Source organism: Mesoplodon mirus (genome assembly GCF_964341445.2).
Source record: "Mesoplodon mirus genome assembly, chromosome: 18".
In the NCBI taxonomy this organism is placed as follows: domain Eukaryota; kingdom Metazoa; phylum Chordata; class Mammalia; order Artiodactyla; family Ziphiidae; genus Mesoplodon; species Mesoplodon mirus.
The window spans coordinates 46,313,314-46,328,953 of record NC_138994.1 but is presented as its reverse complement, the minus strand read 5'-3'; the positions used below and the strand labels follow the sequence as shown (position 1 = coordinate 46,328,953).

At 48.9% G+C, this 15,640-nt stretch overlaps 1 protein-coding gene across 1 annotated transcript; it reads right to left on the bottom strand.

The window, feature by feature from the left end:
• Positions 1-10,670: 10,670 nt before the first annotated feature.
• Positions 10,671-13,115, bottom strand: BORCS6 (BLOC-1 related complex subunit 6). The gene has a single exon (XM_082603596.1). The coding sequence runs from the start codon at positions 12,438-12,440 to the stop codon at positions 11,385-11,387; it is 1,056 nt and encodes a 351-aa protein (XP_082459722.1). The 5' UTR covers positions 12,441-13,115; the 3' UTR covers positions 10,671-11,384.
• Between the last annotated feature and the right edge of the window lie 2,525 nt (positions 13,116-15,640).

The following is a 15,640-nucleotide window of genomic DNA, read 5'->3' as shown; positions in this document are numbered from 1 at the left end:
GGGAGGGAAGGATCGAGGGCGGAGATGCAGACTCTGCAACGATTTCCTTATCTCTTTGAGCTGTGGGCACGACTTAGCCCAACTACAGTCCAAGCATCTCTCACTATCGCGACCTCACTGACCTTTGGGCCTCAAAGGGGATCCCTGCAGAACGGAAAGTTCTTGCCCGCATTCATTGCTCACAGTCTAGTCACAACCTCGCAGGGGCCTTCCTACCCACTTACCAGATCATCTCTCTTCCTACTGCCAAGAATAATAATGGATAAACATCTATAGTAAGAATAGAAAAGAGTTTTATTTGAACCAAACTAAGGACTAGCCCGGATGCCCACTTCCCAGATCACTCTGAGAAACTGCCCCAGGGAAGCATGGTTTCCAGTACAGTTTTATATCTGGTCAGAACAAAGTACATTAAACAAGTAAGGGTTACATTTCTTCATGGTTTTTTTTAAAAAAAAAGAACAGACCATGAGTACACAGCGAGTCAGTATGGCGTTGGCACCTGGGAAGGGAGTCTTATCATCAAAAGAGGACCAGCATTGGCATCCCAAGAGGGGCACTTAATCTTTATTTTTAACATGGACATTCTTTACTTCTGGTCAGTGTGCCCTTTTCTTTAATAATTAAAGCAGATGTACAATGTATGTTTGATAGGTCACAAACAGGCTGTTTTAGTTAGCATAAAATTCAAGTTAACTCATGTTTAAGCCAGAATGACTTCCCCATACCTCAATATGTGAACATTTCTTTTATCACTACTCTTCATCTCAGTGCTTCTAGGAGGGTGTCAACTACAAACCTTAGAGGCATTTTTTATTTCTTCATGCATTCATTCAACAGATATTCATTGACTAGCTATAAGTCCCAGGCACTGTGCTGGCCTCATGTTCTTGAGGAACAAGTCAGAAGTGTCTACCTTCCTGGGGTCAGAGAGATCGACGACAAACAGGCAAACAAATAATATACCTGCATGATAATAAGTGCTGTAAATAAAAAATTTTAAGGGAAATATTAGAATAATGTGATCAAGGAAAGTTTCTTTGAAAATGGGTCATTTGTTCTTAAACTTTGTTTTAGGAAATGTGGTCAAAAATGAGAGGAAATGCTTTTCTCTCTTCCAGGTCCCCAATGTAATAAATGGATTTCCTTTTTTCTAAACCAGTGGGTGAAAAAATTCATAAGTCAAAGAGATGGTCAAAAGATGTTCCCTCAAGGTCATGAAAGACAAAGAGATGTGACAAAAATGGGCAAACAACAAGGTCCTGCTGTATAGCACAGGGAACTATATTCAGTATCCTTGATATACCATAATGGAGAAGAATATATATATATATCCATATATATATATATATCTGAATCACTTTGCTTTACAGCAGAAATTAACATTGTGAAACAACTATACTTCAATAAAAAAAAAAAGACGTGACAAATTTGACATGAGAAATTTAATGTGTGATCCTAATGGATCCTGGATAAGGAAAATAAATTTTTTTTATTATAAAGGACATTAGTGGAACAACTGGAAAATTTGAATAAGGTCTCTAGCCTAGATAATAGTACTGTATCGGTGTTAATTTCCTGATTTTTTGATAATTCTACTGCCTTTATGGAAGAGAATGTCCTCGTTAGAACTTTTCGCTGAGAATAGAAAGCCCAGGACTTCAGAGCCACGCTCCCCCAGACAGTTTATCGGGTCTGACTATTCACAGGTAAAGGAAGCACTGTTCTAGAGTGAAAGTGAGGAAAGCCCATGACCCGCTTTTGCAAGATTCTCCAAGGTCCCTGGAGCAAATAGAATGAACAGAAGGAGTCACAGCTGTATGAAGATCTGGGGAAGGAGCATTCCAGGTGAGGTACAGCAAGTGCAAAGTTCCTTAGGTGGGAACAAGCCCAGTGTATTTGTTGAACAGAAAGGGAGCTAGTGTGTCTGAAGCCCATAATGGAAGGGGAAGAAGAGATCAGGGCGAGGTGGGATGGGTAGACAAGGGACATGGCCTTGCAGCCATGCGGAGGGACAGACTCAGATTTGTATAACATACATAGATGACTTTGGTTGCAACATGGAGAATGGATTTTAAGATTTTAAGCAGAAGGTCTGTGAAGAAGCCATGGTGTTAACCAGGAAGGATAGGACGAGATTGGACCAGAGTGGAGTCAAGGAGGTGGAGTGAAGTGGAAGGGATCTAGAGATCCTTAGAAGATAAAGTCTGAACACGGGGCTGTGGGTGGATGAGAAAAAGGGAGCGGTCAAAGATGACTGTTAGATTTTGGGCTCCAGCAGCTGGAAGTTTGGGGTATTCTGCTCATAATAGCCTTCCTGCCTAGGGGACCTATAGATAGTAAGAACTGGGCAGTCACAGTTCACATTGTGAATTAGTAAACAGCAAGCATTTAGGTCTGTCCTGTCACTTTCCATGACCTTGGTTCAGGGAAGCCTGCTCTACAAAGTCTCACAAAAGCGAGTTTTGGAGCCACCCTGTGGCCATAGGAGGTATTGCTGGTGGCCAGGTGTCCTTCCCCAGGGGGCCACTCGTCCCAGGGCTGGAACTCACATGTCCCAACATTTGAACTGGTCATAAAAGAATTCAGAAAAACATTTTTTAAATCACAGAAATATTCAAATATATGTAAAGATAAAGAAAAATAAAGAAAACCCCATTTGAAGCCTACCGTTCTGCTTCAGCAATTACCAACACATGACCAACCTTTTTTCAGCTATACTCTCCCTCCCAGTCCCACTGGGTTATTTTGAAGCAAATCCCAGACATCACGAAATAATTCTGTCCAAGAGGAAGAAATTTCCCCCCATCTCTCTTGAGTTCTTTTAGCTGATCTAATAATTACGTTGACACAAGACATTAACAAGAGGAAAAAAACAATTTAGTTCATACACAGGGAAGTCTCATAGAAATGGGACCACCAAAGTGACCAAAGCAGGCTGTTTATATATCTTTTTTTTTTTTTTTTTTGCGGTACGCAGGCCTCTCACTGTTGTGGCCTCTCCCATTGCGGAGCACAGGCTCTGGACGCGCAGGCTCAGCAGCCACGGCTCACGGGCCCAGCCGCTCCGCGGCATGTGGGATCTTCCCGGAGCGGGGCACGAACCCGTATCCCCTGCATCAGCAGGCAGACTCTCAGCCACTGCGCCACCAGGGAAGCCCCTATCATTTTTTGACAAAGAAATATTATTTGTGAAGATTTAACAAAGGGGCTTGTGCAAGGGGTAGCTGACTAATGAAGACATTTGTTATACAGCTTTCTTAGCCTTGAATTCCCTCATTTTGGTGATGAAATAAACTTTGTATTTTAAGGCAGGCCAAGAGAAACTAAACATAAAATTCTCTCTGTGCGTTTGTTTGGCCCTCCTCCCTCTCTCTCTCATGTGCAGTGTGTATCTGCATTAACATTAGCCAGAGCTCCTCAAAGACAGAAGTGGCTGCGCAACAGCAAAGATCAATTTTTCCCCCTTTCTTCTGACGCTAATAGTAGTGTAACTTTTTTTTTTTAAACTTCTTAAAAGAATAGCATTCTTTCCCAACTCTGTAGGGCGTCATGGTGACTTGCCGGTCACTGTGTAAGTGCTTACCTGGACTATGTACCTTGGTGAACTTTATGTAATACATCAGTATGCCATTTTGATGTATGATCTCTTGTCTCGAAAATGTATATGACTGGGCCTTGGACTTTTAACAGGCAGCACATCATGCTTGCTTGTCTCTCTTTTTCTGGTTTTTAATCTGAGCAGTGGGTTCAGGTGTAGTCAGACTGAGGTAATCACTGTAAAGTTCCCCATCAGTTTTTCACCTACTGGTTTAATTAATCGTCACTGCCTAGCTCCATTATTTCAAGGGGGGGGTTGCAAACTGGGGATGTCCTAATTCTATCATTCCTTCTGCATTTGTCACCTGGGATTCTCCTGTAAATAAGAATGTGCCCTTGTCGACTCATTGTTTACCATGAGATACAAGTCATACAGGAAAGGTTGGATAAATGTGTGATTTTCACTCCATTATTTACCAGTTTTCAGAATAATGGTTCCCCAGTATCTTCCCAAAGTGACTAATTAGTTGTTTTTAGTTGTTAGATTTTAACATCTTTTGTGTGTTTCAGTGCATTGCAGTTGTTATTCTTTTTGAGTCTCAGATTGTCTCAGTTTGGGATCAGCACTGTCCAACAGAACTTGCCATGATGACGGAAATACTTCATATTGTCTCTGTCCAGTATGGTAGCCAGCTAGCTCCCTGTGGCTACTGAACACTTGAAATGTGGCTATTGGGACTAAGGGACTGAATTTTTAAAATTTAACTTGATTTGAATAGCCCCATATTGAATAGCCACCCTAGTGGCTACCATATGTAGCAATGCAACTCTGGACAGAATAATTTATTCGTTTCTAAAATTTGGAAACTGAAGGTTTCCCTGGTGGCACAGTGGTTAAGAATCTGCCTGCCAATTCAGGGGACACGGGTTCAAGCCCTGATCCAGGAAGATCCCACATGCCGCGGAGCAACTAAGCCCGTGTGTCACAACTACTGAGCCCACGAGCCACAAGTACTGAAGCCTGAGCGCCCAGAGCCTGTGTTCCACAACAAAGAGAAGCCACCGCAAGAAGAAGCCCGCGCACCACAACGAAGAGTAGCCCTGGCTCGCTGCAACTAGAGGAAGCCTGCGCACAGCAACGAAGACCCAACGCAGCCAAAAATAAATAAATACATTTTTTAATGATAAAAAAATACAATTAGAAAAAAAATTTGGAAACTGATAGGATGAATGGAGAAGATTTCAACATCAGAGAGTACTCTGGATAGTGACACTGGACTAATCATACTTCTCACTTGCTACAGCAACTCTCTGAGCCTAGAGATCAAGTCCATGTTCCCATTCCCTGGTACCATATTCACTGACTCAACCTCCCCTCCTAGCAACAATTTCCACCTCACTTCATGCTCTTCAACTACCCAGACTCCTTCCTCTACAAGCCAGTCTCTTGCCCACTCTAGTACTTCTGCTAAAGCTATCCCTCACTGAGTTCACAAATGCTTATTAAATACACACCATATTCCTGGGTGCTAGGAATGCATACTCCCTACTCTTGAGTAACTGAGAGTGTAGTAAGGGAAACAACTGGGCAAAAAATTAAAAGGTGGCATTTTAAGTGTTACCTTGGAGGAGACACAGGAAGGACCTCCTTTCCCAGGTGGGGGAAGAATTGGGGAAGAGAGAGCTTCTCAGTTGAGTCTGGAGGTGTACGTAAGGGTCAGCCAGGTAAAGAAGGACTGAGAATATTGCCGAACTCAGGTTTGGCTAAAGCCAATACTTGAGAGACAAGTGTTGGCTGGAAAGGAAAGCTTGCTTTATTCAGGAGATCGGCAACCTGGGGAGAAGGTGGACTCATGTCCCAGAACCAACTCTGAAGATTCTGCTGGACCATGAAAGTTTTTAAAGGGAGATAGGGAAAGCTAATTGCAGGTAATCATTAGGGGAGGGGGTCGTAGTCTTTGTTATCTTCCACTGTGTTCAGACTTTCTTCTGATTCGTTGGTGGTGAGGTAACAGGGCGGTGTTGTGCTCAGCTGGAAGTTACCATCCTCCATCTGGGTGGGGGTCTTTGTTCCTTCAGATGAGCTCAAAGATATATTGTTATATACTTTCCTTGAGGAGGAACCAGGACTCTGCCCCATGCTGCTGCACTATTGTTTCTTGACTGTTCCTCCTTTGTTTCTACATTCCCTCCCTTCCTTGATTAGCAACTATTAGAATCTGCCCTTTTGGTACCCAGGGAAGGTCAGGGAGGTTGAATGAAGCCTATTTCCTGCTAATGGGGAAACAGGGCACAAGGAAAATTTGTGCCCAGGAGGGCCCCGCAGGGTCCTGCTCCATTTCAGGAAGACCATCAAGCAATACCGGGGACAGTGGCACAGAGACAGCTCTGACCAAGGTGAGTTTAGGCGACTGTAAATAAGGCAGCAGCGTTGTCACAAGGGAGGGGAGGAGGCAGTGGCTGAAGAATCATGCAAGGACCAGAGAGTTACTATAACAACAACCATAATAATTGAGTGGTGATTACCAGCCATGTTCTAATAATTATCTACTATAATTATTATTATAATATCTTTAGTATTATAATCTTTACTATTTTACAGGTAGGGACATTGAAACACAGAGAGGTTCAATAACAAGCTCAAGTTACACAACTAGTTTTAGCAAAGCCTGCTTATGGACACTGGCTACCTGGTTCCTGGACCCACATGCTTAAGAAGCACTTGGCCTTGGGGGCCCAACCAATAAATTAGTATTTGAACCCGAAGGTGATGGTGAAACAGGAGGGAAGGGGGCAGGGCACAACCGTTAAAAGAATGACATAGGGCTTCCCTGGTGGCGCAGTGGTTAAGAATCCGCCTGCCAATGCAGGGGACACGGGTTCAAGCCCTGGTCCGGGAAGATTCCCACATGCCTCGGAGAAACTAAGCCCGTGCGTCACAACTACTGAGCCTGCGCTCTAGAGCCCGCGAGCCACAACTACTGAGTCCACGAGCCACAACTACTGAAGCCCGCGCGCCTAGAGCCCGTGCTCCGCAACCAGAGAAGCCACTGCAATGAGAAGCCCACGCACCACAACGAAGAGTAGCCCCCGCTCACTGCAACTAGAGAAAGCCCGCGCGCAGCAACGAAGACCCAATGCAGCCATAAATAAATTAAAATTAGGGCTTCCGTGGTGGCGCAGTGGTTGAGGGTCCGCCTGCCGATGTAGGGGACGCGGGTTCGTGCCCCGGTCCGGGAAGGAGCGGCTGGGCCCGTGAGCCATGGCCGCTGAGCCTGCGCGTCCGGAGCCTGTGCTCCGCAACGGGAGAAGCCACAGCAGTGGGGCCCGCGTAGCGCAAAAAAAAAAAAGTCGTTAAGGATATGACATAAAATGGTTAGAACCAACTTGGTCCAGGATGGCAGAAGATTCCACTTCCAGAAGACCTTGAGCCTCATTATAGGCTCATTGTAATACATTAGCATACTCTAAATAACACACCCACAGGCGCCATGGGAGTTCCGAGGCCAGCCATAAAAGTACAAAAAGTGGGCGGTGGCCCAATTCCTGGAAATCCCCGCCCTTCCCTAAATAGTTGGAATAATCCTCCCACTTGTTAGCCTATGAAATTACCCAGCCCATAAAAACTAACCACCCAGCTCTCACTTTCTGAGATGGCCCACGTTCCATTTATGGAGTGTGTCTCTCTCTCAATAAATCTACTTTTTACCTATCACTTTGCTTCTTGCTGAATTCCTTCTGTGCTGAGACAAAAAGAACCTGAGCTTCGTAAGTCCTGAGAGGAAGTGTGCGGTTTCAGCTGGGAGACTGTGGGTTTGAGTCCCCTGCTAAGCCAGAGATTGTGGATTCGAGTCCCATCTGAGGTGCGACTGGATTCCAGTCTCACCCAAGGTGCGGGGTTTCAGGATGACAGGGTCAAATGAAGGTGTCCAGCAGGCCCTAGACATCTGAATCCAGAGGCTTCATTGGGATTGGGAGTGGGATTCAGGAGTCCTCAGCACACAGGTGATGGCTGACTCCAGGGAAGGTGGTAGCATGAGGACACAAGACAAAACTCCTAGCAAAAAGGACAGAAAAAGAGACTAGGGGGGAGGGCGAGAGGCTAGGAGAAAGTCAGCAGACAGCAGTGTCCTGACAACCAAGGGAGAAGGCTCTTAAAGATGTTGCCAAGTCAATTAAGGCCAGGCTCCTCAGCGGGCTTTGACTTGTCCCTGGTCCCTGATAACTTTTGGGATGGCCCTTACGCAGAAAGTGCAGGCATTTAGCTTGGAAGGAGTGAGACACAGCCCGACTTCTTTCACCATATTGGCCCCTTGAACTCCTCTTACCCTTCAAGAAGCAAATGGGGGCTCTCTGCAAGCTTCCGGTATCACTCTTCAGAAGTTCCCAGCTCTGGCTCACCTGGGGAGCTTCAAAAGATACCTACATTTATGGCGATGGAAATCAGAACAGTGGCTGCCTCTGAGAAGGGAGCGGCGGGGATCGATTGGGAAGGGACACGAAAGAACCTTCTAGGGTGAAGGAAAGGTCTTCTTTCTTTGTTCTTTGTCAAAACTCACCAAAATAAACACTTCAGATCTGTGCATTTCATTGTATGTAAATGATTCCTCGGAATTGTCAAAATTGACAAAGTTATCGATGCCGGGGTTCTACCCTGGACCTTTAAATCAGAATCTCTAAATCTGGGGCCTGTGCTTAGCTATCTGGAAGGTTCCGCAGGCGACTGTAGTGTGCAGCCCGGGAGGAGACCGCCGCTGGGGGAGCTAATCTCTTGACCCTACTCGCCGGAGCTCTGGCACTGCTCCACCAGATTCCGCCGGGTATCCGTCCTTCCACATGGTTCTGTGTCAGTCCGTCCCCGCTGGGCTGTGAGCTCTGGGTCCCCCAGGGAACCAGCTCTGGGCCGCCTGCTGGCGGCAGGAGGCCGGGTTCGGGGTCGGAGGGACCGCTGAGCCGGGAGGCCGCAAAGCCGTGCCCTGCGGGGTGCGGCGGGCCCTGCGGGTCCCATGATACCGGAGGGAGAGCGCAGGCACCACGCCGCGGGATTTTAGAAGTTCCGGAAGGCCCTCGGCTCTTGCGCCTCGATCGTCGGGACCCGTCAGCCTGACCGTTCGTCATGAGGGGACCTGTCCAGTTGTCTGGATGGCGGACCTCGTGGCGCAACGGTAGCGCGTCTGACTCCAGATCAGAAGGTTGCGTGTTCAAATCACGTCGGGGTCAGCTTACCTCTTTCTAAAGTGCGGGTCACTTTTCTTTATTCTCATTTTCAACTCGGTTGGAGCCCCATTGCGCAAGTCAGAAAAGAAGCACTTTGTAGGGGCCGGAAGGGGAGGGTCCCGGCTCGAAGTCTCTAGTCGCCCCGTCGGGGGAGAGCAATGATCTCGCGGTAGTTTTTGTGGTAGATCCGGGTACTGTAAATCTGGGCTCCTGAGGACTGACGCACGCTCCGTACCGCTCAACTCAGAGGGTCTGGCGCTGGCGCAAGCTAGAAGGTCGCTCGGCAACCAGAGCTCTGCGAGTCGCTGGGCGGGATCTCTCGGGACGCATCTCCCTTCGCGACGTAGTTGGGCTCACGCTTACTCTGAGAAGAGTCCAGACCCCAGAGAGGAGATCCTAAGTTCCTTTGTCGTGGACGAGGTGGCCGAGTGGTTAAGGCGATGGACTGCTAATCCATTGTGCTCTGCACGCGTGGGTTCGAATCCCATCCTCGTCGGTTTGCGGTTGCTGCGGACTACCTTCGATTTTTATAATCCAGGAATTTCTCTTCTTACCTTCGGTCTGCCAGGATTCAATTTCTGTGTCGCCCCTTCACCCTCTCTCGGTTACAGCCGCGGATTTCGTCCCTTCTACCCTGTTTTCCAGTACGGCCAAATGTTGGTGAGGAAGGCACCCTGGCATTCAGTCACCTGCCATAGAACTGACCTGGCCAGGGAAACGAGGAGAAAAAATATTTAAGTCGGGCGCCGTGGCTTAGTTGGTTAAAGCGCCTGTCTAGTAAACAGGAGATCCTGGGTTCGAATCCCAGCGGTGCCTCCGAAGGTGTTGGTTCCCTTTTGCAAACACCGCAAGGAAAGCGCTGTGGGCATCTGGCGCTTATATACATACTTTTCCACATCTCTTCGGGAATCTGCCAGTTGCTATCAGGCGGCCTTTTCTATTTCCGGTTGTGTGCGTCAACGCTACGTGCATGTTGTCAGTCTTAAGCTGTATGTTTGCCCCTCGATCTGCCGCCAAGCCCCATAGTAGCATTATCTGTGCTCGTCAGTGTTTTGGCTTGGATGTTGCTTCCCGAAACGATAAGTGATTCCGTTTTCGTATTCAGTTTTCCTGTCTCCCAAAACAATCTTACCCATTTTTAAATTTTCCTGAAGACAGGACTGATCGGTAATTTGTACTTTACATAGATTCATTTTTGCAAGGCTGCTGTCAGCTGGCCGGTTAGCTCAGTTGGTTAGAGCGTGGTGCTAATAACGCCAAGGTCGCGGGTTCGATCCCCGTACGGGCCAGTACTCTGACGTTTTAAAAATGTGTATAATCCCGGAACTTTTCACACCCCAAAGAGAAACGTGTTTAAATTCTTTCCAAGTCGTAGTGTCTTGAGAGGAGAAAAGGTTAAGGAAACTGGATCTCTTTCTGTGATCTCTGTTTCTAAATCTCCTGACCATAACGGGGGGCTCCTGGAATTTACTATGTGACTGTAAACGGAAGGCTGCCCGGGATTGTAACAGATTGTTTCAGGCCATACATATGGCACTGATCAGCAGAGTGTGAGAAATGGGGTCAAGAAAGGAGCTAGCAAGTGTTTCCAGTCTTTCTCCAGAGCCAAAACGTCCAGTTTGCCCAGGCCCTGCCTGTCCTCTTCAGGAACTGAGAAGACGACCCCTTCCCTTTCTCTCTGGATCACCTTGCTTCTGATTCTGCTTTTACTGGGTCTCTGAGCCCAGATCTGTGTCTTACATTTCCCCTCCGTTCTGCTGTTCAGGAGCAGGAACCATATCCTTCCCCATGTGGCCTGGGACCCCCACCCCACTCGCAGCACCGGCCCAAGAAAACTCCACGGAAAGACTGACCCTCATGCCCATACTTTTGGCTCATCAATCCCTTAACCCCACACAGACACAGTCTCACCCTTAGCAGCAGCAGCACTTTAATTCCACAAAAACTCAGAAAGCCAAAACTGATTAGAACACTCCACAACAGGTGGGCTTCAAACCCAGCAACAATTCTGTCTGAACCCTGAGAGCAGTGAGACCCCTCCCAACTCACCCCCTCTACCATGCAATACATTCCTTCTAGCTCCACCCAGGTTATGGCTGGGAAAGTGGGAGGGCAGGGGGCCAGAGGGCAGAAGCAGGGGGTTAACCATCTGCAAGTGTGCATCCTTGTCTGCATGGTGTGTGGCCAAGGACCCCTCAAGCTCCCACAGCCCCTGGCACCTGAGATGTGACCACTGGAGGTCAGGGTGGCCACAGTGGGGCTGGAGCCTCCCCTGTTATCCTTTCTTGAGAACATATGGCAGTCATGTCTCCCAAGCCCAGACCTAAAGCCCTGGCTTCCCAGAGATGGTGCTCTAACTAGGGAAGAGAGTTGGGAGAACAAGGTAGCTGCAGATGGCCAACTGAATAGAAGCAGAGGATCATCCCCACCCACCAGGAGAGGCTTTAGAACTTCCCCGTGTACACCTGCATAAGGCCCAGCTAGTGGTCGCGGGCCTGCTAAATGTATCTGGAAGAGCCTCCAATATACAGGCCTCCCATCGGCGGGCAGGTGCCACCAGGGCTCCCTGAAGAGTCCTTAGGATCCTGCTGGACCCTGGCGTTGCCAGGCCTCTCCTACCCTCCCGGTCACTTGCACAGGGCCTCCAACACCTCCAGAGTGCGTCGGATATCCCGGACTTGGCGCGCCAGTCCCTGAACTGGCTGCAGAGCCCTCTCCAGCTCCTCACAGCGCGCCAGCAGGGTGTACATGCCCTTGATGCTCATGTCCACAGCTTCGCCTAGGGAGTCCACGGCATCACGGTAGGTCTGGATGCAGCCCACGCTCAGCGCTGTCAGCTCCTGCACCGCACCACCCAGCCCGCGAAGCAGACGGTCCACCCTGCCGCCCAGCTCCCGACTCAGCCTCTCCAGGTCCCGCAGCACGTCGGGGTCGATGGGAGGAATGGCCGGAGTGGGTGGGGGCGCCGAACAGGGCCGCGCAGGGGCAGGGGGCGGGGGTTGAGGGGCGGCGCTCAGACGGATCTTGAGTTGCAGGTTGTTGGCGACAAAGTGGGTGAGGTCGCCATGGCGGCTCACCGTGCCCTCGAGCTCCAGGGGGCTGGATATAGTGGCGCGCCGCCCGCCGCCCGCGCCAGACTCTGCACCCCCTGAGGACCCGGCGCCGCCGCACGCCCCGCTCAACCCGTCCAGGCTGCGGCTGTCCTGAAGGCGGCTGGAGAAGGAACGGCCAGCCCTGCTGGCTGCCGCCACCTCGTCGTCGTCTTCCTTCTCCTGCTCAACATCCAACCCGCCGCCTCCAGGGCTCCCTCGACGGCAGACGCCCTCGGATGCAGGCCTGTCCTCAGGGTCCTTGCGCCGGGAGGACGCATACGAGTCGTTTTCGGGACCCGGCGCCCCCCGGTTGCTCCCTGCCCCAGAAGGCGTCCCTCCGCGGCCCGGCTCTTCCTCCGGAGCCTCCCATTCCGGCGGGTGGACGAAGCTGCAGCTCGAAGTCTTCGGGGACGCCCTGGGGAGGCGGCTCGCGCCCCCAACGTTCTCGACCTCTTCCTCCTCGGACAGCCGGAGGCCTGAGGGCGGATCAGAGGCCGTTCGGCCCGGGCCGCCACCGAAGATCGCGGCTTGCTGTTCCCCCAGAGCTAGAAGGCCTGCTTCGGGCCCAGGCCGCCCCCGGGGCGACTCCATACTGCAGTTGGGGGCAGGAGCCGAGGAATTGGTTCGCCCCGGCTCGGGAGGCGTTGGCGGCGCCTTTAAGGGGCGTTGTAGAGGCGCGCCGATTGGCCTCGGGCTCACAATGGTCAGGACAGGAAGAACACTTTGATTGGTCCCGGCAACCAGGAAGTCCCAGGAGAGGAGCTGTTATTGAACGACTGAACGCACGTGAGAGCCAGCGGGGTGGAAAGAAGAAGGTGACAGCTGCGTTCGTCGCCCCACCCTTTCAAAAAGTTGAGGGGGCGGATCTTAAAGGTGAAGATCCTGAAATAACTGAGTCCTCCGGGGCGGGGCTAGGACTCTTTCCGCCCACAATTGTCACGCCCACAATTGCTGCTTAACAAACACTTCTAGGGCGGACCAGAATTGGGGTTCCTAGGAGGTTTTTGGGATGGAAGTAGTATATCCTGCTTGGACCGTCGGGATTCAACCGCAACTATTTGATCAGGAAGGATGAAACCAGAATTCTCAGCAGAGCTTGAATGGTTCGTTCCATCGTCCTCGGCTAACAGACCGAGCAGATGAATTGCCCAGAGCGACTCATAGTGGACAGCGAAGCGGGCCTCAGGGCTTTCCTGTGTGTTTGGCAGTCTGTTCTCTGTCTCCTGTCCCCTCCAGGTCTGAGTCTCTCTCCTCTTGGAGGATGGTGTGTGATTTTGCCACTACGTAAAATATTCAATAAATTAATGGCCCTGAAGGTCAGAGCCCTGGTACCATTCTGATCTCATCTCTTCCTTCTCTTCCCCTCACTGGTCCTGCTGTAGCCGCCCTGGCCTCCTCACAGTTCCTGTGACAAGACAGACATGCTGCCCCCTCAGGGATTTACACTTGCTCTTGCAACTCCCCTCCCGCCCTCCCCTTTTTGTGAGGCTGGGTCTACCAAGAAAAATTTTCACCTTGGATATTCCTCCTTCCCTTCTCTCCTTCAGGTCCTTATTCAAATGTTATCTTTTCAGTGAGGCCTCCCCTTACAGTCTGTTTAAAATTTCAGTCACTTTCTCCAGCAATTCCCCATCTTCCTTCCCTACCTCTTCTCCGGAGCACTTATCACCATCTGACATACTATATATTTTGCTTACTTGCTCATGTAAGTGCCATGAAGGTAAGACTTTCTATCGGTTTTGTTCTCATTTGTAGCCCCAGTGCTTATAACAGTACCTAGCGTATAGTAGGTGCTCAATAAATATTTATTAATTAAATGACCCTAAGCCATTATTTTCCCCTTTTTGGCTTGAACTCATTCAAGATGTGTTTCTGTCACTTGCACCCAGAGCCCTGACTAATACAGCATAAGACCAGTGGTCTACTGTAAGCTTCTCCTCCTCTCTTTGGGAATGACACACACACCCTTGTCTTCCTTTTACTCCTCAGCAAGCAGGTGCTCTGTATTCAGCAGGTGACAGAAAACACAAGTTGAATCAACAAAAGCAAACAAACAAAAACAAGAGGAATTTATTGTCGTACAATAATGGTCTTAAGGTGTCAGAGAAGCCTGCATTCAGTGCCCTAAGGCTGTCATGAAGTGCCTGGTTTCTTTCCGAGGGAGTAGCTTTATCCCAAGTGGGCTTCCTCATGGTGGCACTATGTCATTTGTCATTCTTTGGGGATTATAGTTGTCTGCTTGAACTGCTATAACAAAATATCATAAACTGGGTGTCTTAACAGAATCTTTTTTTTTTTTCTCCCAGTTCTGGAGGCTGTAAGTCCAAGGTGACAGCTGATTCTGCTCCTGGTGAGGTCTCTCTTCCTGGCTAGCAGACGGCCACCTTCTTGTCTCCTTATATGATGGAGAGAGAGAGCTAGCTTTCTGAGCTTTTCTTATAAAGACACCAATCCTATCATGAGGACCCCACCCTCATGACCTCATCTAAACTTAATTACCTCCAAAGGCCCCATCTCCAAATACCATCACATTGGGAGTTAGGGCTTCAACTTCAAATATGAATTTTTGGAGAGACAAAAATATTCAGTCCATAACTGCGATCATTTGTCATTCTCTTGGGCCTCCCAGGATCTGAATCCCAGTGTTTGAGGACTCTCCCACCTCATTAGGCAGAGCCCATCTCCCACTACAAAAGCTGGAATACCAAGCAGTCACTTTCCCAGCTTCCCTAGCACATGGCTCAGGCTCCACCATGGTCTACTGGACCACTTCTGCAGTGGAATTTTTCCTGTGTAGACTCCAAGCCTAGTCCTTTTAGAGATTCCATGAATTACCCAGGATGCTCATAATAAGGTCTGTTTCTGCTTAAATGAACCTGAATTGTTTTCTGTTGCATGCAACCAGAAGCCCTGGCTGATATACTCTCATACCTTCCAGAAGGGGAGAAAGGACTGGCTTCAGTTAGACCTCACAGAAGAACAAGGATGCATCTTTCCCAAGAGCCCCAGTTAATCTCTCGTCACATCTCATTGGCCTAAACTGGATCACATGCCCAATTTAGTCACTTTGGTCAGGGTGATACTATGTCTTATTGACTTAGGATTTGGTATTTGGGAGCAATCACTCTGGCAAGGTGATTGAAGAATTAACTGATTAGTTTAGAACAATTATGCTCCTCCTGGAGCTAGAGGTGGGTCAGTTCCCTCCAAACTGAAGTAGCAGCAACACAATGGAGGACGGAGGAGGGGCTATGGGGGAGCAAAACAGTGTCCACTACATTAGGGGTCAGCAAAATATGGCCTGTGGGCTAAATCCAGCTCTCCACCCGTTTTTATGTGGCCTATGAGCTAAGAATGGGCTTTTTTTTACCTTTCATACTCCATCTCAGGCCCATATGATGCAATTAAGTGACACTTTGATGAATGTTGATAACTTTAAGTGCTCAGGCTGGGGGAGAATTTGGAGGTGTGATCTGTTCAGAGGGGGTGAGAAAATGACACAGGCTATTGACTTCAGGGACATCTATTCCAAAAGAAAGGTATAGAATGTCATGAGTCAGCTTGGCTGGCATCTCATGGTCATAACATACACACTGGATACTGACATTGATCCTCTAGGTTTGCAACCTTCCTGAGCTCAGGATTTTTTTTTTTTCTTATTTATTCACTCCCCTGCCTCTAGAACAGTGCCTGGACTGTGGAAAGCATTCAATAACTATTGTCAAACTAATAAATCTAACCAAAATTTTGATATAACTACATCAGAAGGATGTAGGGACAGAAAATGCACA